At 47.7% G+C, this 24,409-nt stretch overlaps 1 protein-coding gene across 5 annotated transcripts in view; it reads left to right on the top strand.

Moving 5' to 3' along the window:
- LOC106746718 (dual 3',5'-cyclic-AMP and -GMP phosphodiesterase 11) overlaps positions 1-22,719 on the top strand; it is a 38,215-nt gene extending 15,496 nt beyond the window's left edge. For 2 of the 5 annotated variants that reach the window (XM_014623577.1, XM_014623578.1), the window contains 14 exons: positions 17,002-17,260; positions 17,646-18,024; positions 18,084-18,473; positions 18,890-19,138; positions 19,223-19,333; positions 19,668-19,765; positions 19,856-19,919; positions 20,015-20,250; positions 20,350-20,449; positions 20,544-20,798; positions 20,879-20,988; positions 21,417-21,822; positions 21,989-22,072; positions 22,160-22,719. In XM_014623577.1, the coding sequence (XP_014479063.1) occupies positions 17,034-17,260; positions 17,646-18,024; positions 18,084-18,473; positions 18,890-19,138; positions 19,223-19,333; positions 19,668-19,765; positions 19,856-19,919; positions 20,015-20,250; positions 20,350-20,449; positions 20,544-20,798; positions 20,879-20,988; positions 21,417-21,822; positions 21,989-22,072; positions 22,160-22,339 (2,889 nt within the window). In that variant the 5' untranslated portion in view covers positions 17,002-17,033 and the 3' untranslated portion in view covers positions 22,340-22,719. Of the gene's footprint in view, positions 1-1,978; positions 3,985-17,001; positions 17,261-17,645; positions 18,025-18,083; positions 18,474-18,889; positions 19,139-19,222; positions 19,334-19,667; positions 19,766-19,855; positions 19,920-20,014; positions 20,251-20,349; positions 20,450-20,543; positions 20,799-20,878; positions 20,989-21,416; positions 21,823-21,988; positions 22,073-22,159 lie in introns of those variants that run through there. The other 3 variants (XM_014623574.1, XM_014623576.1, XM_014623573.1) reach the window with 3 other exon arrangements.
- Positions 22,720-24,409: the final 1,690 nt, after the last annotated feature.

The raw sequence follows: 24,409 nt of genomic DNA, 5'->3' as shown, positions 1-24,409 counted from the left end.
AGGCGTCGCGGTTCCTTAAATTTCAACGTTATTGCTATAGTTTTAAGTTTCGGGGGAAAAAATGTTTTTTTTTTTTTTTAAGTTTTTCCGCGGATTTCTTTGGTTTGTTGCCTTCTTTACGGAAAAAAGTAAACACGGCAGGTTTTAATCGAACACACGTGAATTTTTCTAAACGAATTTTTGTATCCTTGGCATTTTTTTTTACTCAAAGAAATGTGCGGGGAAAATAGGGAAAAAATATTTTTATTTATTTATTTTTTTTTTTCCGGAACTGAAACTATAGTTACTACGACTTCTAGCAGCGTTTCTTGGCAAACGCCTCTTGTCAGAAATTGCCGAAAAGCGTTGTCTTTTTAGCAATGTCTTTTGTCAGAAATTACGTTACATTTTATTGCTTAGAGCAAGGGCAAAAAAGCTGATTACACTTATTGTGAATTCGGACTAAGGGAGAAAATCGGGCGTGAATGAATCGGACGGTATTAACGCGCCTGGCCGTACGTGTGCCTATCGGTGTACCCGGTGTGTGTACGTACACACGTGGCACACGCGCTTACGCACTTATCGCTTCTCTCGAAAGACGCGGCGCAACAAAAAGACACAGAGACGGGAAGAGAGCCCGCGTGTTTTTCTTCGTATTCTCTTTCTTTTTTATCGTTCTGTACATTCTCGTACGTGTCTCGAGAGTAAATGCTAATTTTTCCATTTTTTTCCGACCGCGCTATTTAACCCTTCGACCGCACATTTCTGAAAAGTCGCTCGCACCACAAACAGGTTCATGTTGACCCTATATAATTTTCTAAATTTCATATCTGAAGAAAAAAGAAAAAAAGGTTGATAAAATTAAGATAAAGTGTAACTCTTCTACTTTAATATTCGACCATGTATTTATAGAAAACCAAGTTTTAAGTTACTGAAAGAAAAAATTCGAATTTAGGCAGCGATCTCGCGAATGGTAATGTTTTACCTAAAAAATCGTAATTTTCTTATTTTTTATTATTTTTATTTGCAACTGTAGGACGATGGAGCTGAAAGATAGTTCTAATAAAAAGAAATATGATTCTAGTATATCTGTGAAAAACATTTTTTAGATCACTGAAAAGAGGATATTTTGAAATATTTTGAAAGGTCGAAAATAGGTGTTTTTATAGGAAAACATGTTTTTGTTGTGGAAGTATAAAAATGGTTTAATCTTTTTTTACTTACAAACTAGAAACATGCATTGTTTAAAAAAATTAATTATTCAGAATTAAGTTTTGCAGGACGCGCTCGCATAAGTTACACGTCATCTGGCATTAACATAACATTATTTATTATTAAAAAAAATACACGCAATTACAATGCTCATTTACGTTCATACACGATTTTCCAGCAAAATAGTCACTTGTGGCGTAAAGTTACACACCGACCGCACTATGGGTCTAACTAACCCTGCCTGACTTGACCTCAGATTTGCTCCCAAACACGCATTAATCGGTTTATCAAATCCACACCACGTCTATCGGACAGAGCAACTCTCTGATAAGTTTTCAGAAGAAGAGAAAACCCGTAGATCGCGCTCTTCTTTTCGCCATAGCCCTTGAAACACAACTCACCCGGGTCTGTTCGACCCATGATGGTCGAAGGATTAAAAACGCCGAGCGGTCGTGGTTCGGAGTTATTCGATCTCTGAGTTTTCAGGTCGTCCGTGTGGGAAGAAATGTCAAACTCGAATACGTAAGCGCGTGCACACTTAAGAGTCAGATCGGATGGCGGAATTCTCCGAAAGAGTGCGAAAATGTAATGCGATCGCGTTAACTGCTTCATCCCGAAAGACGTCAGACGGTCGTTCAGATGAGTCTAGCCGAGCGTTTATCCGAAGCTTCCGCGCATAAGAACGAGCGAACGAGACGGCTTACTCGGTGTATAACAAGATCTAGCTGGTACGAACACTTCTTCAGCTTCTCTCTCTNCTCTCTCTCTATCTATCCCCCCCCCCCCTCACTCCTGCCCTCCTCTTCGTCTTTCTTTCTCTCGCTCCTCTCTGTTTTTTCTTCTTCTCCGTGCGATGACGCGTGCACGAGTACACGCGTTGTTCATGCACGCGCGCGAGTTATCGCGCGAATACGACGATGCAGGCGCATTATACATGCGGCGACATAGGCGACATGAAGCGAGATAGCGAATAATATTTATCCGGGCTCATTCGCAATCGGCTGAAAATTTTTTCCTGCGATCCGCGTGGCTTACGCGCGGAGCACACGCGCCGCTGGTAATTTCGATTCGTCATTTGCGTCATGCGACCTCGGCAGTCGATACGCCGCTTCTTCTTCTTGGTTACTTTCTTCCTCCCTCGCTGGGTTCCGCGTTTCTTCGTGAGAGTCCAAGACGTCTCGTCGTCGTCGACTCCCTTCTTCCATCCCGCCCCGTTCTCTCCCTAATTTCGACTACGACCGATAATTTGATTTGCTCTCAAAATAGGCGTGCAGCTGTGTTAATCGGAATTAGAACTTTGCCCCCCTCCCTCCCTCTCTTTTTCGCCCTCTCTCTCTCTTTCTCTCTTCCTCTCTCGTTCTCTCTTCCCCTTCTCTTCTGGCTCCCGACCGCCGCGCGACTCGGTTTAACTCAACTCGGTTCCACTCGACGGGAACTCAACAGTCGCGGCTAAACTTGTGCGCGAAGAGCATCACGCCGCGCCGTCGGAGCGATCGGGTCCCTCCTCGCCGCAACCGCGGAGTCGGCGCACCACCGCGGCGCGCGCGCGCCAACGTTCCAACGTTTCGCCAGCTCGCCGTGCTCGTTTCTTCGGAAGAATGCGCTTTTGCGTAGATCAAACGGAGGAGAGGCAAGCCTCGCGCACTTCGCAGCACCTCGACGGGCAGAAGAGTCGCGCTTCCGTTCAAATCTGAAGCATCGAGAATCGATATCGGACGCGAGACAGAGAGAGAGGGAGAGAGAGAAAATCAAGCTCTCGGAGAAGGTGTGTTAATCTCAATCGTTGAAGAATCCACGGCAAACGGTCGTTCAAACGTCGTCCTCTCCATCGTCACCGTCGTCGTCATCATCGCGAATCTCGCAGAAGCGGCCGATAGTTACGGCGAGTCTCGCGTTGCTATTCTTGAAGTGACCACAGAAGGGGAGAGAGAGAGAGAACCCTCGGCAAGGGTGGACGCTCGTAAACGGATCGGTTGCTTCCTAGTTTGTCCCGCGTCTCAGCCAGCGAGCCGAGTAACTCGCCTCGCCGCGCGATAAAGCGCGCGCGTGGCAATTCTCGACGACGGACGTCGTAACGTAAAACTTTCCTCGTCGGTCTCTGCGATCTTCCACGGGAAGTGAAGGCGAATTCGTTTCTTGCTCTCTCTCTCTCTCTCTCTTCCTCCCTGCTCGACGTACCGTTTCTTAGATCGAGCGTCGCGCTATCGCCTCGCCTCGAGGCTCTCGCTTACGGAGACACCACGTGGGTGTTATCGGACTGGATTTGCCCCCGAGAGGTCGTGGTACGTGGGAGCGATTACGCGAACGAGTTCATTCATCGTGCGGATTCCAGGCTCGCCGGAAGTGACGACTTCCTTGCCGCGAGTGGTAGTGCGCGTTGCGCGCGCGGTGTGCGTCAGTCGAGTGCATCGTGTGCACGCATTCACGTACGCGCACTTCAGAAGGTACGCACGAACGCAGAAGCGCATACAGCGCGCGTGTTGACCTAGAGGAAGCGAAAGGAGAAGAAGAAAGAGGATGTCGACTCGCCGGACGACCGCGACCGCGGCGTCGTGCGGCGAGATGCAGCGTCCTGTTGTGGGCCGACGACGACGGTCAGCAGTGGCTCTTTGAAGGTATCGCCTTATCGACGATGGTCCGAGGAATCGGCCGAGCGGATAACAACAGCTACTATTCGAGACGACGACGAGAGGTCGGACTTGCTTGCGCCTTGGTCGTTGCTCCTCGTCCGAAGGGCGACTCTCCGCGCGATTATGCAGCTGAAGAAAGCGATGCTTAAGATATTCGATCAATGTAAGTCCCAGAGAGAAACGATTTTTCAACCGGCGCGTCAGGCTGGCACGACGTGTAACCGAATTTTCTCTCCACGTCGTCGGCGTGTCGCGTGAGAAATATTATCCGACCGGCGCGAAGTATCGAGGTTGCCGCGCGCGGGAAACGAAATTAGCCGTGCGTGTGATACGACTGAAATCTAGTCGATTTATCCGATTCCTCGTCCCCATACTTAGTTTTTATCGCCCACGGGGCTAAAGAGCCAGCTAAAAAGCTCCGGTAGGTAAATTTCATTTGTACGGGTGGCCAATTTCCTCTTTTCCGCGCGCTGAATCGACGAGGACAGCAGTTTCTGTCTTCTTCGTTACTGAACACCACCCCGGATCGAGGAACTCCCTCGATTACGCGCGGCGCGACCGAAGAAAGCGACGCGTAACGCGGCGCGCGCAAACACGCTAACGGTGACGAGCGATTTCCACTCGTCATCGCCGAGGGATTCCCTGGCTCCTCTCCTCTTACGCACGCACGTCGGGCGCATATTTTTCAACGCGTCTCCGCGAAATAGGTTGAAAGCGACGCGGCCGTTACTCCGCGGCTGTGTACACGCACGCACACAGAGTCGTGTGAGAGAGCGTCGCAACGGCGCGACGCAGGGCCAACGGCTGACGGACGGACGGGGCGCGTTCGTCGTGAGTTTCTCCCGTCTATCTGTATGCGCGACGCACGATGGGACGTGCGTGCACAGGCATTACGCGGCAACGTGATTCCCTCGTGCGCAGCATGGGCCCCATTAGAGAGCCCCACAGGTCGTAATAGTATAATAGCGGGGCGCGGGTCGGATTAGCTGTAAGACATCGCGAAAACCTATAACTCCGGCTGCTGCGCGAGCGGGAGAGAAAATGCGAGAGAGAGGAAGCATTTATACTGCTCTCGGGGACAAAACCCCTCAAACATCCTAATCATAAGCGATACATAATTGCTAATTTACCTTTACATTATAGCTTATGTCGAAACTGATAAATGATTACATATGAATAAGAAATAAAAAGTACAAACGTTTCTTTTAAATAAGTAAATACTGAAAAATTACACATAAATAGAGAGAAAAAGAGAGAGAATTGTCCGGCGCGTCGCGGGATCGCATCGTGAATGCATTAACCTCCGTGACGCGCGCGGTGCAACGGAAAAAAGGGAAGAGGAAGAAGGAGAAAAATTCAAGTGCGAAAGAGAGAGAGAAGTCTCGAGAGCGACTCTCTCTCGGGCTCTCGTGATCGCAGAGATCGACACTCGAGCAACATCTGATTGCAGCGGATCGCGATTCGCGGTACGAATCGATGATCAACCACTCGACGCGTTCTTCCAGAAAAAAAAACGTACGCACGACGCGACGAGAGATATCCCCGGTTGTGTTTGAAATAAAAAAAAAGCGAATGAGGAAAATCGCCTCGGCCGGCTCGCGTTGCAGAAAAATGCGCGGGCGGACGCGTTTGTCGGGAAGCGATTTTTGATCGCGCGCGCGCGATGCTAATGCGTCGCGATAAGATTTACACCGAGCGATAAAGCTGCTAGTCTTATCGAGCTAACGAGCTTGAATTTAAAACGAAGTTTCTATCGCTCCAGCTCGTCACGCAGATATACTCACACACGCGCGCACACGCGTACACGCGGAGTAGCACACTTGCGCTTTGACCCGATATCACCGGGCCGGCGTTTATCAGTGAAATTATTTACGTATTTACGCACTTGTCAGGTAACCGTAACGACGCGAGTCGCGTAATCCGAAAACGAGAAAGCGATAACGATAATGGTCAATCCGTGTCGTCGAATCTTATCGCGCACACTGTTGCGTAATCTCATCGCGGCGCAAAACAAACAAATAATAGACAGACAGATCTCACATAGTCCGGGACCGAATCGCGAGGATCACGGATTCGCGAGATGAGAATGACATGCGCAAGAAGTGCTCTCGCGGATCGTCGCACATTTGGCTTCGGTACTACGCGTTGCAACGCTTTTTTCCCCGATGCAGTTTGGAACGCAGCCGAGGCTCTAATGAGAAAACTTGCTTCCGATTAATTCCCAGAAATTGAACGCTCTCATTGGACAGCCATCGGCTTGCGTTCCAAACTGCATCGGGGGAAAGAGCGTTAGAACTGTATTGAAATCGCGTATACGTGCTACTTAGAATAGAATCTTGTTAGAAATCAGGATGGAAAATTTTCTCCTCTCACACTTAGTATTAATACTGACAATATTAGTGTTGAATTGGGTCAGATTATCCATGTACAGCGAAAAATCGTATGTTAAATTTAACACGTTTCGTATGTCTCATATAGTCCACATCAATTTTATTATTAATAAATTAACATACAGACCGACTTGGGCAAATTTAAAATTTTTAATAATAAATAAAAAGTAAATGCATAAGTAACAGCTTTATTCAAGAGATGTCAAATGGTGATATTCATTTAAATAATTTATTCAAATGAATGACGAAAGAATAATAATTTATTTAAATGAACATGCAAATAATTTATTATTCGCATTGTTCATTATTCGTGTTATTTAATACTCATCATTTATTATTTATCTTGTCCTTTCTCTATTTATCCTGTAAATATAACAAATAAATTTTGTTTGAATGTTTTAATATATTATTGAGATATTAAAATAATAATAATAATATTAAATACAAGTAATACAATGAAGTGTGAATTCTCATACACATACACACATGGACGTTTGCAAATAATAACACAAGTAATAAATGACACAGATGAATAAAAAAATAACGAATAATTACAAACATGCAAATAACGTATAATGCACATATTCGAATATCAAATAATATAAATGACAATAATGCGAATAAAAGATAAAGCAAATGATAAATAAAAATTTATTTATTTAAATATCAATTAAACCAAAATTTATTCGAATGATGTCCAACTCTGCGCGCGGGTATATTAAAAATTTAACACAAAAATTTTAACAAGAGCCGATTTTAAGTCACAAGTACGAAATATTTTTTTCCCCGTGTTTTGCTCCTCATGGCAGTTTATAATTCTTTCCTTAGATTAGAAATCGCGCCGAGACATCCCGTCATGTGTGTATCTGTCATAGGTGACCCAGTGTTGAGCAAGTTACGCACGTCACGAGATAATGTCACTTCTACACGACGCTTATAAGATAATAGCGTAAAAGGCGCGATCTCGGTAAGCGTAAAAACCATAAAGAACGGACGACGATTCTCTCTCACGCACGTTCACTAAATCGAAGATCCGTGCGGCACGCGAATAGCCGATCGCGTGGGACGAGCCAAGAAGAGCGGTATGTTCTTCGTGGCTCTCGGTTCGCGTGATTCGTCGTTACACCGATATTGCGGTAGCGATCGTATACGAGACGAATAACGACGACGACGGCGGCGGCACGTATTTGCATTGGCCAAGGTAACCGTCGCTTCATTCTCCGTTGCGTAACTTGGCCGATTACAAGGAGCACCGAGGTTCCCCGACGACCCGCGATTTTCGTGCGCGATCACTCCGGAGACCTCCCAGAGAGGAGTTCCCGCCGTTAGTCTTTTTGCGTGGAGCGTTCTTCGCGCTCCACGTGAACCTTATCTCGCCGGTTATAACCGGGAGGTCTGTGTGACGTGTGCTCAAACATCCCCTCGCTAAACTCGATCTCCTCCTCCCCCGGGACACGGAGGGAATTGACTTCGCCGCGTTTTCCATGCGCGGCAAGACCGCCGCGGTACGCACGGAAAAGTCGGGGAAACGCAAAGAAGCGTAACACGGTAACGCTGCGCCTGAGATACAGGGTGTGCCTGAACTTCACCGGCAAACTCGTAGAATAGATGCTACATAAAAAAAATAAATAAGTAAAAAAAGTTTGAATAAACATATATCCTTAAACACATAGTTTCCGAGATGTAGGTACCGCAAAATCTCAGTTAAAAAAAAAAGTATATATTTTATTCATTAAATCGTGTTTTACAAACAATAAGTACACGGAGAAAATATTGTAGTGAAAATTACTACAAAATTTTGTATTGCTGGACCACGAATTATCGAATTTGTTATGTACATTGTAATATTTAATTGAGATGTATACATTATATACATCATTAAAGTTTACGATACACATTATAATTTCAGCCGATACCGGTGTGGCCCAACATTACAAAATTGTGGTAATATTTATTACAATACTTTCTTCGTGTAACTAGACTGTTATAAAAATTGTTCAAAGTGTCCGCCTCCTTTATCAATACACAATTGACAACATTCGTAGACGTCCATGATATCAAGGAAAATATTTTATTTAATCTTACTTGCGGCAACCGATACTAATATATCAACATCATAATAAATGATTCTTCGATTAATATTCAGAAATATCAAAGTTGATAGATATTATATTCAAAAACAGATAAAAAAAGTGTTGTATTCTTAACCCGCTTATCGCGACATTTTCTTTCATCGTTGTCATTTTCCGGGTATCGATCACGCATCTTCCCCTAAGAGCAGAAACGTGAAAAGTGAAATATTTTCAGCGGAAAACTTACATTTTTCACAAATTTATACCCGGATGAAAAGATTCATCGATCACGCAACTTCCTCTTAGAGCGGAAACGTGACAAGTGAAATATTTTCAGTGGAAAATTTACATTTTTCACGAATTTACATCCGGATGAAAAGATTCGTGATCAGTACGAATCTTCTCCTCTAATATAAACTCGTAAAAAGTGTAAAAATTTTCTAATTCGAGAACATTTCACCTTTTACTCTTTACGTTTTTACCCTAGGGGAAAAATGATGATCGATATCCTGAAGGGAACATATCTCAAGGACCAAACTTTTGCGGACATATGCTGGCTAAAATGTCTTTACTGTACTTTCCAACGTAGAATCTGTCCTGTAAGTTCGTCGGTAGAGTTCGGATACACCCTGTGTATAGCCTCTTGTTGGTTGCGACAATGTCGACGACGACGATGAAGAGCACACGACGATCACGACGACGACGAGGACGCAACGCGACGAGCACGCGCGCGCGCGCGCGCATCTACACGTGCTGGTCGAGTTTAATATAGCAGCGTCGCCTTTGCGTCGCCTCGAGTTTACCTCTTGCGCGCCGAAAGTGGAGCTCGATGATGAGCTTTCCCGTCTCCTCGGGGATAAAAGTTGCCCGTTGTTGAAACACCCGTTGAAAGATGACGCGCGCTTTTTTCTCGATTCAGTCTGCTGTCCCCCCGAGGCTCGCGCCTATCGGGCGACGTTGAGTACGACGGCGACGAGTGCGGGCATCCACGAGTCGCGGGATCGTCCTCTTCCTCCCTTCGGCCCCTTTCTCGATACCGTTCGACGCTTCTCTCTCTCTCTCTCGTGGTTACGCTACTCGGTGAGCTTGAACTTGAAGGGGGGAGGGGGGGAATTCCAGACGCACACGAGGTCCGGCAATAAAGCGGAAACGCTCTCGGAATGTGCCCGGTCGGTTCGAATGAAAATTTCATCGCACCGCGTCGCAATGCGTCTCCGTCGGGGTTGTTTGTTTCTCCATCGTGCCGCATCGTTTTGGCTCTGCATGCGGAACCGTGGCTGGTGGGGTGCCAATATCGCGCGTGCCGGAAGAATCGGCTGCGATGCACGAATTTTCAGAAGAACGTGGGTCGCGCCGCTCGATTAGCGCGAGATATCGCCTACGTAGCTGCTGCCATTAGCCGCAGTGGCGGCTACCGGTGTGCCGCCGTCAAAGATGTCGCCGATGTTCCCGGGGTGCGAAGGGGGAAGAAATAACGGCAGGATGGGGAAGGACGGAGGAGCTGGCGGACGACGCGCGTTCGCTCGTTCCTTCCTTGCGGATTTGAGGGAACGGTAGCGTTGAACTTGACGGCTAAAGGAGCCGAGCTCGCGAAGGGGAGGAGGAAGGAGAGAGAGAGAGAGAGGAGAATCTGACGTTGTCAGAAAACGAAGAACCGGCGACCGGTCCGAGAGCAGGTTTCGGTGGCCTCCTCTTCGTGTACATTCGAACGAACGCGAACAGGAACGCGGGGGGCCCCCAACGGATGGACACGGTGAGATCGACGCCCGAGAGACGATAAATCCTTCTTCGTCTCGTTCTCGCCGGCCTTTCCGTCCTTCCACCGCGCCTTCGAGTCCTGCACGACCTCACCTCTTCGTCGCGCTCGCAGACGGCCGCGCGACCGAACGCGCGGCTTCTGGGTTGCTTCCGGTTCCCGGTCAATTGATCGCGTTCATGTTCCATCGTTCGCGTCACTGTCTCCGAGGATTCTCATCAGATTCGGTTCTCCCCCCAATGGCCGTTCGGCTCTTCAAGTGAGAGCGGAGGAAAATTGAGAGAAGCAAGATCGGCGGAAAGAGCGGCCTTTCGACGACATCGCTGCTCTCGACCTCGTCCTTCAACCTCGTCCTTCGACCTCGCTCATGCTCTCGCCTCGAACGCGCGAATCTTAACCGGCGCGAACTCTCGACAATCGTTTTTCCCGGAGCCGGGAAACTGGTCCAAGGCGAGAGACGCGAATCGCTCTCCTGAAAACGGCCGAAGCCGCACGGTCGAGCCGATTCAATTTCGGGAGCGATCGATCACCGGCTCGCCGGAGCGGAACCGATTATTAAGCGGTGACTCGATCTTCAAACCTTATTATGTCCTCGTCAAAATCGACCGGTGAGGTTTTTTTTTTTTCGTCGCGTCAAGTTCCTTCCGTCGCGACCGACGGCTATGACACGCGATGTCCGTGACATAACTGCGAGGGAAAGAGGGAAAGAGAGCCCGGGGGCGCAACGAAGAACACAACGATCGCGGCCGGCTGATCGGCCGGTTGCGACTACTCGGAGACAAGCCGCGTTGGCCGAGCAGATAGGTCAGCTTGGCGCCATCGGGACGAGGCGAGGCGCGTGAAGGTCAGTCGGTCGGTTAATTGGTTGGTTAATTGTATAATTGTACAATTAGAAAAACGCCAATTTTCTCATTTTCCCGCAGAAAACCCTGGGATAGATAATTCGTGGAAAATGGAGAAAAATGACTTTTCTTTTACGTTTTCTGCGGGAAGAAATCGAAAAGAATCGCAGAAAAAATTGAAAGAAAACCGGTTTCTTTCGAGCTTTTAAAATTATGGTTGGTTAGTTAGTTATATAGTTTTAAAGTTTTGGAGTAAATCGCTTTTCTTTTCCCAATTTTTCCGCGGATATTTTTGGTTTCGTATCTTCTTTACGGAAAAAAGGCAGCTTTCAACTGAACAGACGGAAATTTTTCTAAATGAATGTTTTTCTAAATGAATGTTTATGCCCTTGGAACAGAAACCGAAGAAATTCGCGAAAAGTTGGGAAATAAATGGGATTTTTTCCAGAACCTAAAAATTATAATTGGTTGGTTGGTTGGCTGCACGAAAAAAAAAGAATTAGCTCCCAAGGCTAAAAACTAGCTTCCAAAGGTAAAAAATTAGCTGTTCCTATAATACAACTAAAATTTAATTAATTTAGCTATTTTTTATTCTTGTAGTTTTCTATAGCTAAAAACTAGACCTGGTAACTAAATTTTAATTGTATTATATGAGCAGTTTAAATTTCCGTGTGGTTGAGTTGGTTAGTTTAAAAAAAACCACTTCTTTTCCATTTTTACGCAATAAAAAACCAAAAAAATCCGTGGAAAAAGTGCAACGGAAAGTATAATGGAAAAACCGCGGAAAAATGGGAAAGAGTCTTTTCCGAGCCTTTAAATCTAGAATTAGTTGTTCAGTTGATTGGTTAGTTGGTTGGTCAGTTGGTTCGTGGGTTGATTAGCTGTCCAGTTGGTTGGCCAGTTTGTTTCGGCTTCCCGACTATACCGCTCTGCTACCCGCCAAAACGAGCGGGGCATCCTTCGCCTTTGTAACTTCGCGCAAACTCGTGTGTATTGGCGAATATATCGTGCGAGTCTGTCCCTCGAGTTTGCGGATACCCGACGACGAAAACAGCTAGCCGCGTCTTTTCATTTCGCCGGGCCGCCGCCGATTACACCGTCCCGGACGATTCCGCTCCCTTCCCTTTTGTTTTACTTATATTCGTTTCACCGAGGGGGAAAATATCCTGTGCGGAAAATTAGTTGTCCTGAGTAAACACCGCCGGACGAAATGGAAAGGTTAAAGGTATATGAGATAATAATGGGAAACGGGGTGAGGAGGATGGGGGGGGGGGTAGAAAAATGGGCGACATGTGCGGAAAATATTACGTACGTGTACGAATTGCACGAAAGTGAGGGACATGAATTATAGTGTGTAATAATAATAACAGCACCGACATATTAGATTCGCTAACAGGAGCGGCAGGCGCGCTCGGCGCAGCGCACGCTGAAATGTGATAAGTGGCGGATGAAAGAATCACGTTGGGATGACTATTAACTACCGTAGCGATTACTAGTAGACTGTAATTTTCCATCTGAAGTGCGATGTGTTAATCACTCACGGCGAGAGAAGATTTCTAAAAATATTCGCGCGAAGGAGCCGGCGGAATCCCCGCTCTACCTCTCTCTCTCTCTCTCTCTCTCTCTCTCTCTCCCGTATTCCGTGAAAATATAAAGAAACTTCCGAACTTGAGCCGGGGAAAACAATGTGGTCTAACGGTCGGAGTCGGAGCGATGGAGAAAATATCGACGAGCGAGTATCTCCGGGTGACGGGTGGTGGTGGCGTTATCGGAAGCCGCTCCGACGCATAGATAATTCGATCGAATTTTACGATGCGCGCGCGCGATTATCAGCCGGTCGTAGCTTAACGTAAGCTTTAATTTCAGTTGTTTGGCTTGCACTATCTTCGCGATGACGATTATCGTATACTCTCTCTCTCTCTCTCTTTCCCTCTCTCTCTCTCTCTCTCTCTCTTTTTCTCCGCCACGGCGAACGGCGAAAGCAAGCGACGTTCTCGCGCATCGTATCGAAAATTTATTCGATTGTGTTACGTGCGAAGTAAAAACGGCGAGTATTCAAAGCGTCCACTCGGCGTGTGTGCCTCTCGTGGTCGCGTGCCGCGAAACGGAAGCTGCGCAAAACCTCGTGATAATATCCTTTGTTTCCTTCCAAACGTGCGGTCGCATTTTACAGTTCGGCTGCCTCTCCTCTGACGCACGCACGACATATGTATAACGGGTGTTAAGATGCGCGTCGCGCTCGCACACCGGTCGCGCGCCCCTATACAATCGGGTAACTTGGCTAAACGGGCTATCGATATTCAGCGCGCGTGTAAGAATCGAAGAGTTTGAAATTATCACTAACAACAACGATGGAGGGGGGGAGGGGGAGCGGAAGTATGAAGGAATGTTGGAACATCGGCCCACCCACGCGCGCACCACCACCACGTCGTTCCGCTGTGAATCGAGCTTGGATCTTCCACAGCGTGGAGGAACAATTTTTCTCTACCGGGCGATTCCGGATAAGCAATCCTTCCCACGAAGGAAAATGTATCGTTCGAATCGACTGCAGGAGTGCGGCAAAGTCGCACGGGAAAAAAGAAATATAGAGAAAGAGGGGGAGAGAGAGAGAGAGAGAGAGACAGAAAGAGAGTGAGTGAGAGAGAGAATATCGGATCGTCGCAGCGCAATTCGTACAGAGATTTCTTATTGCAAAATGAAGCGAACAGAATCGTATATAACTCCGGAAAGCGTCTCGAGCGTCGGTCTGTTTTGCAGTCAGTGCGTCGAAGCTTTCGAAAACGCCGGTCGTACGCTCGTGTTTCCCGAGAGCTCGAAGCGGCGACTTGCGAAAAGAACGCGAACGGCGTAAATATTCATCCGCGGGCTCTCATGGCGGACAATGCGAGGAGGAAGAGCGAGAGAGAAGGAACGAGGGAAAAATCCGCAGGAATTCCCGCGACAGTCCGATATATCAAGCGCGTCGAAAAAGCTAATGTTCTACGTGACTACTCCGCTCTAGTCGATTATCGCGGCGACATCCGTGTGCAGTCGACCAGCCTGTAGTCCGTAATCGGCGGATCGAATGAGAGCCAGGACCAACGCGACGCGGGTAACTCATCCGTGAAGAGTGCCGCCGCGCGCTCCTCCCGTAGGAAATTTACCCGGTAACTCGTGTCGTGTCGCCTCGTGTTTTTCCACGGATTTCGATTACACGTACGCTCTCTCGCACGCACGCCCGTCGCCTGTGCTTTCCGCGACGAGTCCTCGACTTTTCCGCACGGATCCGATACCGGTACCGCGGCTCGCGTAAAGAAAAAGAAGAAGAGTGGTGTCGAAGGTGGTGATAGTGGTGGTGGTGGGGTGGCGGAGAAGATGGTGGTGTCGATCCGCGGCTGTTTTTCGTCATGTATGACACGTACGTTAAATTACCGGGAGCGGGGTCGGGACTAGAGTCCGTCAAGTAAGAGTTTGGCCATCCCTCCGGCTTTTTTTTCTTTTTTTTTTTTTAATTATCAAGAACGGTGTCTGGTTCGTCACTAGAATATCTTTTTATTAATGAAGAGCGTGTATAATGGTTGCTTTTCAGGAAGAGACGCAAGTCGACATGAGTCTAGTTACATCATTTATTGTCTTGTTCTTTGCCTCAGGCGAAATAAGGACAAATGATGATACAACTAGACTTTTGCGTCTCTTGTTGGAAAGTAACCAATATATCGAGTTCAGACGTTTCATTCGGGCGTTTCATTTTTTTAAGGATATACAAATTAATAATTATTATTATATGATAATTATAATGATAATAATTATTTTTTTGAATGCTAAAATTATTATTATTGCATGTCATTACAAGATCATTTATCTATTATTACATGTAATTGCTTATCACTTAATTTTATACTGGGCATCTGCCGCAAGCCGTACTATCCGTCACACATTTGTCATTCAGGTCAATGTGAACACTCATACACGGAGAAGGTATCATAGTAAAAATTACCACAAAATTGTGTAATGTTCGTCCGTACAATAATATTTATTTTCAACAAAAATCGATTTTTTTAATTTTATAGAAGTTAACTTTTATTATTATTATTATTATATCTCCCATCTTAGAATAACAGATAGTTACAAATGGAGTCAATTTACTTGACAATCCTCAGTCCCCCGTCACTCTTGATCAAGTGAGAAAGTAGACGACAATCAGCGAGAAGTCGATGATAGTCGATGATAGTCAGACTCGAAGGACTTTAGGCTCCTCGCGCTGCCGGGAAATCCCGCGGAAAGCACGCGGGGGAGCTGTCGCGCGGTCTCGCGAGATAAGCGGTTCGCGCTCGCGCGCCGATGAAGTCCGCGCGGAACGCTCTTTCTCGTCCGCTGCCTCCGCGGCACGCGCGGCGAATAAAATATGAGCCAGCCTTATACTTTGGACGCGTGACGAACGAGTAACGCCGTTCTCGCCGTACAACAACACTACCTTCGCGCGCACGGCGTGGGGAAGCGCGAGGCGACGGTGACGTTACGTGGTTTTCCTTTGATGTGCAATATCCGTTCCCGCGGCGCGACATACGCGATGTCGACCGTCGTACTGTTGCTCGCTCGCTCGCTCGCATGCCTGCGTGCGTGCGTGCGTGCGTGCGTGCGTGCGTGCGTGCGTGCGTGCGAATGACGAGCGTGCATGACGGAATCGCTACGTCGTCGTCGTCGGGCGAGAAAATACGCGCGCATAAATGAATACCTTAAGACTCGAAGTCCAGATTGTTTACTGCCTGGAAAAACTTGAAAACCCCGGAATTTTCAGGGAATTTGTTTATACCTGGAAAAGATCAGAGAATTCTCAGGGAATTTTATCAAAAATCGGGGAACTTTAAACGTTGTTTGGCATTTTCGCGTTCTTCATAGGAAAATATTATGTAATCGACTGAATTTGATTTAACCCTTTGCACTCGAGGGCTCCGCTATGGAGACAATGCAAATAGCAAGAGCGGAATATCCTATACACAATAGTTTTTACGATTTGTCTTTGTCCTTATGTTATGAACTGAAAGTTATTTGCATTGTCTCCATAGCGGAGCCCTCGAGTTTGAAGACAAATTTTAAATGGCTCCGCTCCGGAGCCCTCGAGTGCAAAGGGTTAATAATATTTTCTTCATTGAGAATTGCAGACAAAAACGGTGGACATGCATTATCGTCAAAAAACCGAAATTCGAAGCACAAAGTAACGTTTCGAAAAGTCATAATCCCGAAATATCAAGATAATTTATTATACAATGTCCTTAATATTTTCCAAATCAGTTTGCTCTAAACATCAGAACAATATAATTAAACGTTTAAATTATATATGTAGATATAGAACAGACTATAATCTCTTATAAATATAAGAGAAATACTAATATTTAAATAGTAAACAGAAACTTAAAGACAAAACAACCTTGAATATATACGTATATAGAATGTTGATGCTTATGTCTACGATTTATGTAGATTATATAGATTATAATTTTGCGAAAATCAACTTTTTCGAAATAATCAAAAGTTATAAAACCCCGAAACACTGCTTAATAATTAATAATAATTATTAATGATTAATGATTAATTTATTAAACATTTGTACACTAAACATTTCACATTTTACATCTAGACGTGTTCGCGATACTCTCAAGAAGATTTGTTTTTCGACGAATCTCTGTATACTGTATATGCATACTGTATTTCGGAATTATAGTTTTCCCTTTATGAATGGAAAATATTAAGAACTTTGCACGATAAACATGCGTTCATCTGCGAGATACGTTTAAAAATACTCTCATGTTGGGAATTTTTAATAATATGCCTGGAAAACCAAGGAATGGGGGATTCTTTTTCGGCTTTGAGTAGACACTCTGAAATCACGCGCGTCATCCCATTTCTTTCCTCTTCCTCTTCTTTCCGCGGACACGCTTGTCTAATTTTTCAAGAGGAACGATGTTATCGCCCGCGCCGCCTCCGCTCTCTTATTTTAAAACCGAGGAAGCTGTAACTCCGTGTGTAAACGGCCCCCGCGCGGAATCTCTCTCTCTCTCTCTCTCTCTCTCAACGAGCGACGTTCTCTTTTTGTTTCGGTCAACGCGATTATCTTTTATTCCTTTCTTTCATGAATCGCAGGCCTGCACTTGCGGAGCATCGAGGAGCCGAGGATGACGGCGGAGACGGCGGCTCCCTGTGTGCAGGCGGTGCAAGGGGCGCAGGGCGCCATGGCGAGCCAAAGCATGCTGCAACAGGTGCAGGATGGAAGCAGCGGCAGCGGCGGCGTCAGCGCTTATTACTCCTCCACGTCCACCTCGACGGTGTACGACCCCGAGTACGCTCGTATGGAGGCTTGGCTCGACGAGCACCCCGACTTCGTCAACGATTACTTTCTCAGGTATCTCTCTCTTCGTGGAAAAGGAAATTAACCCCCATAGCTAGAGGAAATATCTCCTACAACGAAAAATGTCTGACGGGTGAAAATTCATCGTCCATACAATATAACTGAAGGTGACTTAAAGACTAGAGCTGCATCCCGATGTTCACTTCCGGTATTGAATATTTCTAGTTCACGTCACGTATACTCGAGATTCCCGGAGACTCAGGCAGCGAGTATTGAAACGCAGCTCTCAGGTCTGGTAACGAAATTTCAGTTGTAGGAACAGCTGATATTCCTTCTTTCCGCGTTCGAATCGGCGGGAAGCGAAGGGATCGAGTCTCGCGTTTCTAAATGCGTCCCTACCTCCTCGGAAAGATGTTGAAACGTCTCTTCCCGCCCGCAGGAAAGCGACCCGACAGACCGTGGATATGTGGCTGGTGTCGCACGCGACGCCGACGTCATCGTCCAGCAGCTGCGTGGAGCTGTCGAGTCCGACCCACGGCGTGGCGGCCGGTAACTCGTCGTCCGGTCGCGGCGGCACCGGCGGCTCCGGCGCGACTACGCCGGTGCGCAAGATCTCGGCACACGAGTTCGAGCGGGGCGGCCTCCTGAAGCCGATCGTCAACACGATCGACGGCACGCCGACCTTCCTGAGCGTGTCGCCGGGCGACACGGGTCAGCCGACCGGGCCGCAGGTCGGATCCGGCAACTCGAGCCGGCCGCAGAGGCGGTCCAGGCACGAGCTCAGGCACCTCGACGAGAAGGACCTCATCTTTGAGTTGGTGAGTCTCCCTGATTGTGTTTACTGTAGCCTTTCGCTCTAAGAGAGTCGGTCTCGTAGGTCAAAGACATCTGTCACGAGCTGGACGTGAGATCGCTCTGCCACAAGATCCTGCAGAACGTCAGCACGCTGCTGCACGCGGACCGTGGCTCGCTCTTCCTCGTCCAGGGCGAGAGGAGCTGCGCGATGCCGCCGCCGTCCTCCTCGCCGAATCACGAGGCCGCTGAGACCGCCGCCGCGAACAGCCCCGACGGCGAGAACTCGCGGTGCAACGACCAGCAGTGCTACACGAGGAGCCGGTGCCTGGTGTCGAAGCTCTTCGACGTCTGCTCGAGGTCCACGCTGCTGGAGATGGAGAAGAAGGACGAGATCAAGATACCGTGGGGCACCGGCATCGTCGGCTACGTCGCTGAGAGCGGCGAACCCGTCAACATACCGGACGCTTACAAGGCAAGACTCGGAAATTACCGTTTCCCGTTAAATCAATTTGATAAGCGGGCCTGTAACACCCCCGCCTCCCCCTCCTTTCTCTCGATCGATCAGTCTCCTATCTAACGAGAGCGCGACGCGCGCTTCACGGCCGATCGATCGTGTTGAGCATCTCGTCGAATGAATCATAACGCCCGCTCGTATCAGGGAATACCATCGTTTCCGACATAAATAAGAAACGCAGGCCGAGTTCAACTTATCTGACGAGTGTCTTATCTTGATTTCGCTCTCATCCTCTTTCTCTCTCTAATATCCCCCACACTCTAATTGCGTCGCGGTACGTCGCGCGAGGATTTTTCTTGCCGGGAAATTCCAGCTCGGAATATCCTCGAACGAACTTTGCGCACCGGACTGAAAAGGGACTCGAACGTTCTCAGGACGCGAGGTTCAACCGCGACATCGACGCGTTAACGGGATACCGTACGCGAGCCTTGCTGTGCATGCCGATCAAGGACTGCAACGGCGACGTAATCGGAGTGGCGCAGGTGATCAACAAGCTCGGCGGCGAGGGACAGTTCACCGCCCAGGACGAGAAAGTATTCGCCGGTTACCTGCAGTTCTGCGGGATCGGCTTGAGGAACGCGCAACTTTACGAAAAGAGCCAATTGGAGGTGAAGAGGAATCAGGTAGGAGAATCGATCTCCTCGGAGCGATCGGCAATGACGAGAGAGAAGGATTGTATTATATTTTTCTGTAAAAATCGACCTTAGGTTCTGCTGGATCTAGCTAGGATGATCTTCGAGGAGCAAAGCACGATAGAGCACATGGTCTTCAGGATCCTCACGCACACGCAGTCGTTGATTCAATGCCAACGTGTTCAGGTAATTGGACTGGAAATGAAGACACGAAAGATGTATATATATACGGCTTTAAAATGATCATTCGATCGAGAGGATAAATTAAAAGTGCAAATGATGAAAGAAGTTTAAATGAGGGCCGAAACTCGGAATAATTCGAACGATGAATGGATTTTCCAAATTTACATTTTTAGTGTTTATTGTGTCCCAAAATTGCGCACCGTTACAACCGGCCCTTACACGCCCTTCTGATTTGATTCTCTAAATCGGGATCGTTTATCGAAGAGGCATGACGATTCTTGCGCGAGCCGGAAGAAAGGCATGATTCGCGTTAATGTCGCAATTGTCGTCCCTTCAGGTGCTGCTCGTGCACAAAGCTTCGAAGGGGAGTTTCTCGCGAGTCTTCGACTTCGAGGCGAACGATCTCGCTGGTGAGGATTCCGATTCTCGCACTAGGTGAATCAAGTTTGTAATTACGTCTAATCGTCGTCACTCCTCGAGGAGTTTGCTCGAGAAATCTAACAGCCCCGTCTTCCCCCTTTTCAGTCCGTTCGAAAGTAGGTTCCCCATTAACGTCGGCATCACGGGTTACGTAGCGACTACCGGTGAAGTGAGTATTGCATTCGGATTGTAACGCGCGCACCACCCCGTAGAACACGCGCGAAAGCATTAGCTCTCGAGACGATCTGTAAAAGTGATTTTCAGACCGTTAACATACCGAACGCTTACGAAGACCTGCGATTCGACCCGATGGTGGACGACGGCGCCGGCTTCAAGCATCGCACGATACTCTGCATGGCCATCAAGAATTCCTCCGGCCAGATAATCGGTGTCATTCAGCTGATCAACAAGTTCGACGACCTGCCGTTCACGAAGAACGACGAGAACTTCGTCGAGGCGTTCGCGATATTCTGCGGAATGGGGATTCACAATACGCACATGTGAGTGTGTGCTCGCTATTTTGCATCTCGATCTCCGCTCTATAGTGAGCCTCCCCGTCGGTCGGCTTAAGCTAATCTCGAATCCCGTCCGTTTCGCAGGTATGAAAAGGCTGTGATAGCGATGGCGAAACAGAGCGTCACTCTGGAAGTACTGAGTTACCATGCGTCGGCGTCGCTGGAAGACGCCCAGAGACTGAAGGTTGGTACGCTTCCGACTTTTCCCTCCCCGCTGGCGTCGATCAGCTGTGACATTTCCGACGCTCTTCTAACGCGCGCTACACTCTGCTCGACAGACCATAAGGGTCCCGTCGTCGGCGCACTTTCAACTGCACGATTTCAAGTTCGACGACAAGCACATGACAGACGACGACACCCTCTCCGCGTGCCTCAGGATGTTCCTCGACTTGGACTTCGTCGAGCGGTTTCACATCGACTACACGGTGCTGTGTCGTTGGCTGCTCAGCGTGAAGAAGAACTATCGAAACGTCACGTATCACAACTGGCGGCACGCCTTCAACGTGGCTCAGATGATGTTCGCCATTTTAACGGTGAGAGGAGACTCCTTTCCAGTAAATCGTAATAATCGAGAGATCGTTTTCGCGACTATAATCGCGCCGTCCTTCTCTAGGCTACGCAGTGGTGGAAGATCTTCGGTGAAATCGAGTGTCTCGCGCTCATCATTGCCTGCCTGTGTCACGACCTCGACCATCGTGGGACGAACAATTCCTTCCAAATTAAGTGAGTGTCATAAGTTACACTCCCAGATAATAATAGTAATAATTTTATCGATTGACAAAGTTAAGTAACAAAGATATGATATAGAACAGTAGCGAGAACCAAAAGGCGAGACATCGATTTTCGCACTGTTTTTATTACCTTACCTAAACACAAGCTAATCTAAGCGCGAAAAAATAATCGAATTCACATTTTTATTTAATGAAAATTTCTTGTGCGGAAAATCTAATAAGAAGCCGATTTCTCCCCCAACGATAAAACACACTTAGAGCCGAGGTACATAGAAAAACATAAGCGGTAAGAAATTGACCAATCACAGCCGGATTATCCTCCTTACGGTCATTTGCTTACCGCTCGCGTTTTTGTATGGGCCTTACGGTACTTCTTGCGTGTGACAGGCATTTTACCACAGAATAATTTCTCATTTACAGAGCCTCTTCGCCACTGGCGCAGCTGTACTCGACCTCGACGATGGAGCACCACCATTTCGACCAGTGCCTCATGATCCTGAGCAGCCAGGGCAATCAGATATTGTCGAATCTTTCGCCGGAGGAGTACTCGCGCGTGGTGAAGGTGCTCGAAGAAGCGATACTCTCGACCGACCTGGCCGTTTACTTCCGGAAACGCGGCGCCTTTCTCACTATAGCGCGCGGCGGCGCTTATAACTGGGCGTACACCGAACACCGCGAGCTCCTGCGCGGTATGCTGATGACGGTTTGCGATTTGGCCGCCATCACGAAACCCTGGGACGTCGAGAAGAGGGTAGCCGAACTCGTTAGCCGAGAATTCTTCGAGCAGGGCGACATAGAGAGGAAAACGCTCAACATCACGCCTATCGTGAGTAGCCGGACCAGTCGTCCAATGGTCGATGGTCCAATGAGAGAACTCCTTTTCGAGAAAGAAATTCTCTCCGGTTGGACCATCAGCCGACGTACCGATATCCAGCAGCGACGTCCGACTTACCGTGTGAAACGGACCTAATGCGAACACTCGGACTTTGCAGGACATCATGAATCGGGAGAAGCAAGACCAACTGCCGATGATGCAAGTCGGCTTCATCGACTCGATCTGCCTGCCTATCTACGAGGTACGAACGATTATCTCTTCGGATGAACAACAATCCGATCCAACCTCGTCGAATGCTTTCATTTACGTTATTGCGCTCTCTTTGCAGGCGTTCGCCCAATTGTCGGACAAGCTGTTGCCGCTCGTCGACGGGGTCAGGGAGAACAAGCGGCACTGGCTGGAGATCGCCGAGAGCAAGTGCCAGGCGGAGAACTGCACGAACCACGACAGGACGCCGTCGCCGTCCGTGTCCGAGAACGAGGAGATCAGCGAACAAGCGGACCAATAGTCGTCGTGCGACCGACGTCGCTGGCCACTACAATCGAACGCACAAAATGCAGCTGTATGACCCCCGCCAGTCTCGTCGGAAAGGGAAGGCGCGTGCGCGCGAGGAACAGTTGAGCTTATCACTACGGAGAGCGCGTGTCTCTCTCCCTCTCCGTGGGAAATGCACTTTCCTCGTCTCGATCGCGCTTACGATCCACCCCTGTGCGCTTGCGAATAGGTCGCGCAGAGGTCATTTGCACATTGTATAACGCGCACTCTACCGCTACTTCATTTCCGTCAATTAGACATTTCTACGGATTCTACAGATCTGCTCTGATCAAACAGACCAAATATATATACAAGCTTCTCGCGTCCCGAACCGTACATGTTGAAAAAAAAAAAGAATCAAAATCGTTCTGCAAATTTGATATAGGTCGGAAAGGAAAGGCGAAATGCGCACGGTCGAATGAACGATCTCATGGACTGCGAAGAGAAAGATCTTCGTTCTNCTCTCTCTCTCTCTCTCTCTCTCTCTCTCTCTCTCTCTCTCTCTCTCTCTCTTTTCCTCTCTTCTCCTCTCTTTTCCTCTCTTTTTCTTTTACCTTATCCCTGTATCCTCTTCCTTCCTCTCTTTATGCGTTTACCCGTCCGTCGTTCCGTCTTCCTAGAAGCTAAACTGATCAATTTCCTCACGCTACTATTGTACCTGATTGTATTGTACATATATTTACTGTGACAGCCTCTCGAGACGTGAAGAGAGAGACGCGGAGACCGAGAGAGAGTGAGAGAGAGAAAGAGCAAGAGGGAGAAAACGGGAGAACGAAGAAGACGCACGTACGGTGATTCTCTGAAACGTGTATTGCACAATAGTTATAAACTCGAGCTCGGCTCGTCGAAGGACGCAATGGCGATATGCGTAATTAGGTTATATGTATTTGTATACCAAAGTGTAAATTTATATCAGGATCGATCGCGGCTACAATTATAGTCGCCGGCATAGCGATTCGATACGGTCTGTAACGCGCGTGCTAATTAATTAACCGATTGATTAGCGACACCGCCGCAGACATAGTACCTGCAAGCTTCCGAGTTGCTTTCTGTCTTTGCTTTTCTGTTTTCCGAAACGTAGGATACACGTTACGGATCGCGGCCCGAACGTCGGTCGTTTTCGTCTTCGCGCGGAGCTGTTGTATCGCTGGAGAAATTTAACCAACACTTCAGCGACGAAAAAAAGAGAGAAGGAAAGGAACCATCGTCTATATTATCTTAACTTTGACACGCAGTCGCAGAAAGCTACACACACACGCACACACGTACATATACATATACATACGTACAGAGGTTTAGGGTATTTCTTCTCCCTTTCTTTTCGTAATTTCGCTGATCTTCGCTGTAACAATTCGTATGCACATAACACAATGTACGTTATAAAGCCCAAACGTCATATTCGATTACGAGAGAAACAAGCATATCATTAGATAGTCGCCGTAACGAGGTAGTAGCTCTCGTATCTTCGATATCATATCACGTGCGAAAGGTGGAATCGGCTCGCTCGAGGAGGTCCGGTAAATTCACCGTCGGAGGGGGAGGGGGTGTGTGTGTGTGTGTGCGCGCGCACGCGCGCGCGTATACCGCGGCTCTGAGAAGACGAAGACAGTTAGGCATTTAGTGATCGCACGTGTGATCGTTACTTATAATTATAGAGCGCGTGTGACCTCCTCTATGTTCCTTTTATCCCGCAATCTTCGAAGTGATCCTCTGTTTTTTTCCTCCCCTTTTTTTAATCTTAATGTCGATTCCTTCCGAGCGGCATTTGGTCCCGCGGCGTCGACGCCCCGCGGGACCGAGTGTAGCGAAGACGTGTTGACGAGTGTGATAAAGAAGTTTCTTGGCGTGCCTGTGTGTGTGACTGTGGTGCGTGAGTGTGGAGCGTCTGAAAGGGGAACGCGCGAGAATGTAATCATTGTACAGTTACGTTTCTCTTTTTTTTTGTGTAAATTATATATATCGTGAGACGGTGTACGTGTATCGACGTATTCATCGTTTATAACGATGACAGCGAAAGTCATATACATATATATATATATATATA

Source organism: Dinoponera quadriceps, unplaced genomic scaffold, assembly GCF_001313825.1.
Source record: "Dinoponera quadriceps isolate SergipeBrazil2010 unplaced genomic scaffold, ASM131382v1 scaffold1565, whole genome shotgun sequence".
In the NCBI taxonomy this organism is placed as follows: Eukaryota; Metazoa; Arthropoda; class Insecta; order Hymenoptera; family Formicidae; genus Dinoponera; species Dinoponera quadriceps.
The sequence above is the reverse complement of the archived record's forward strand: the minus strand, read 5'-3'. Positions and strand labels throughout refer to the sequence as shown.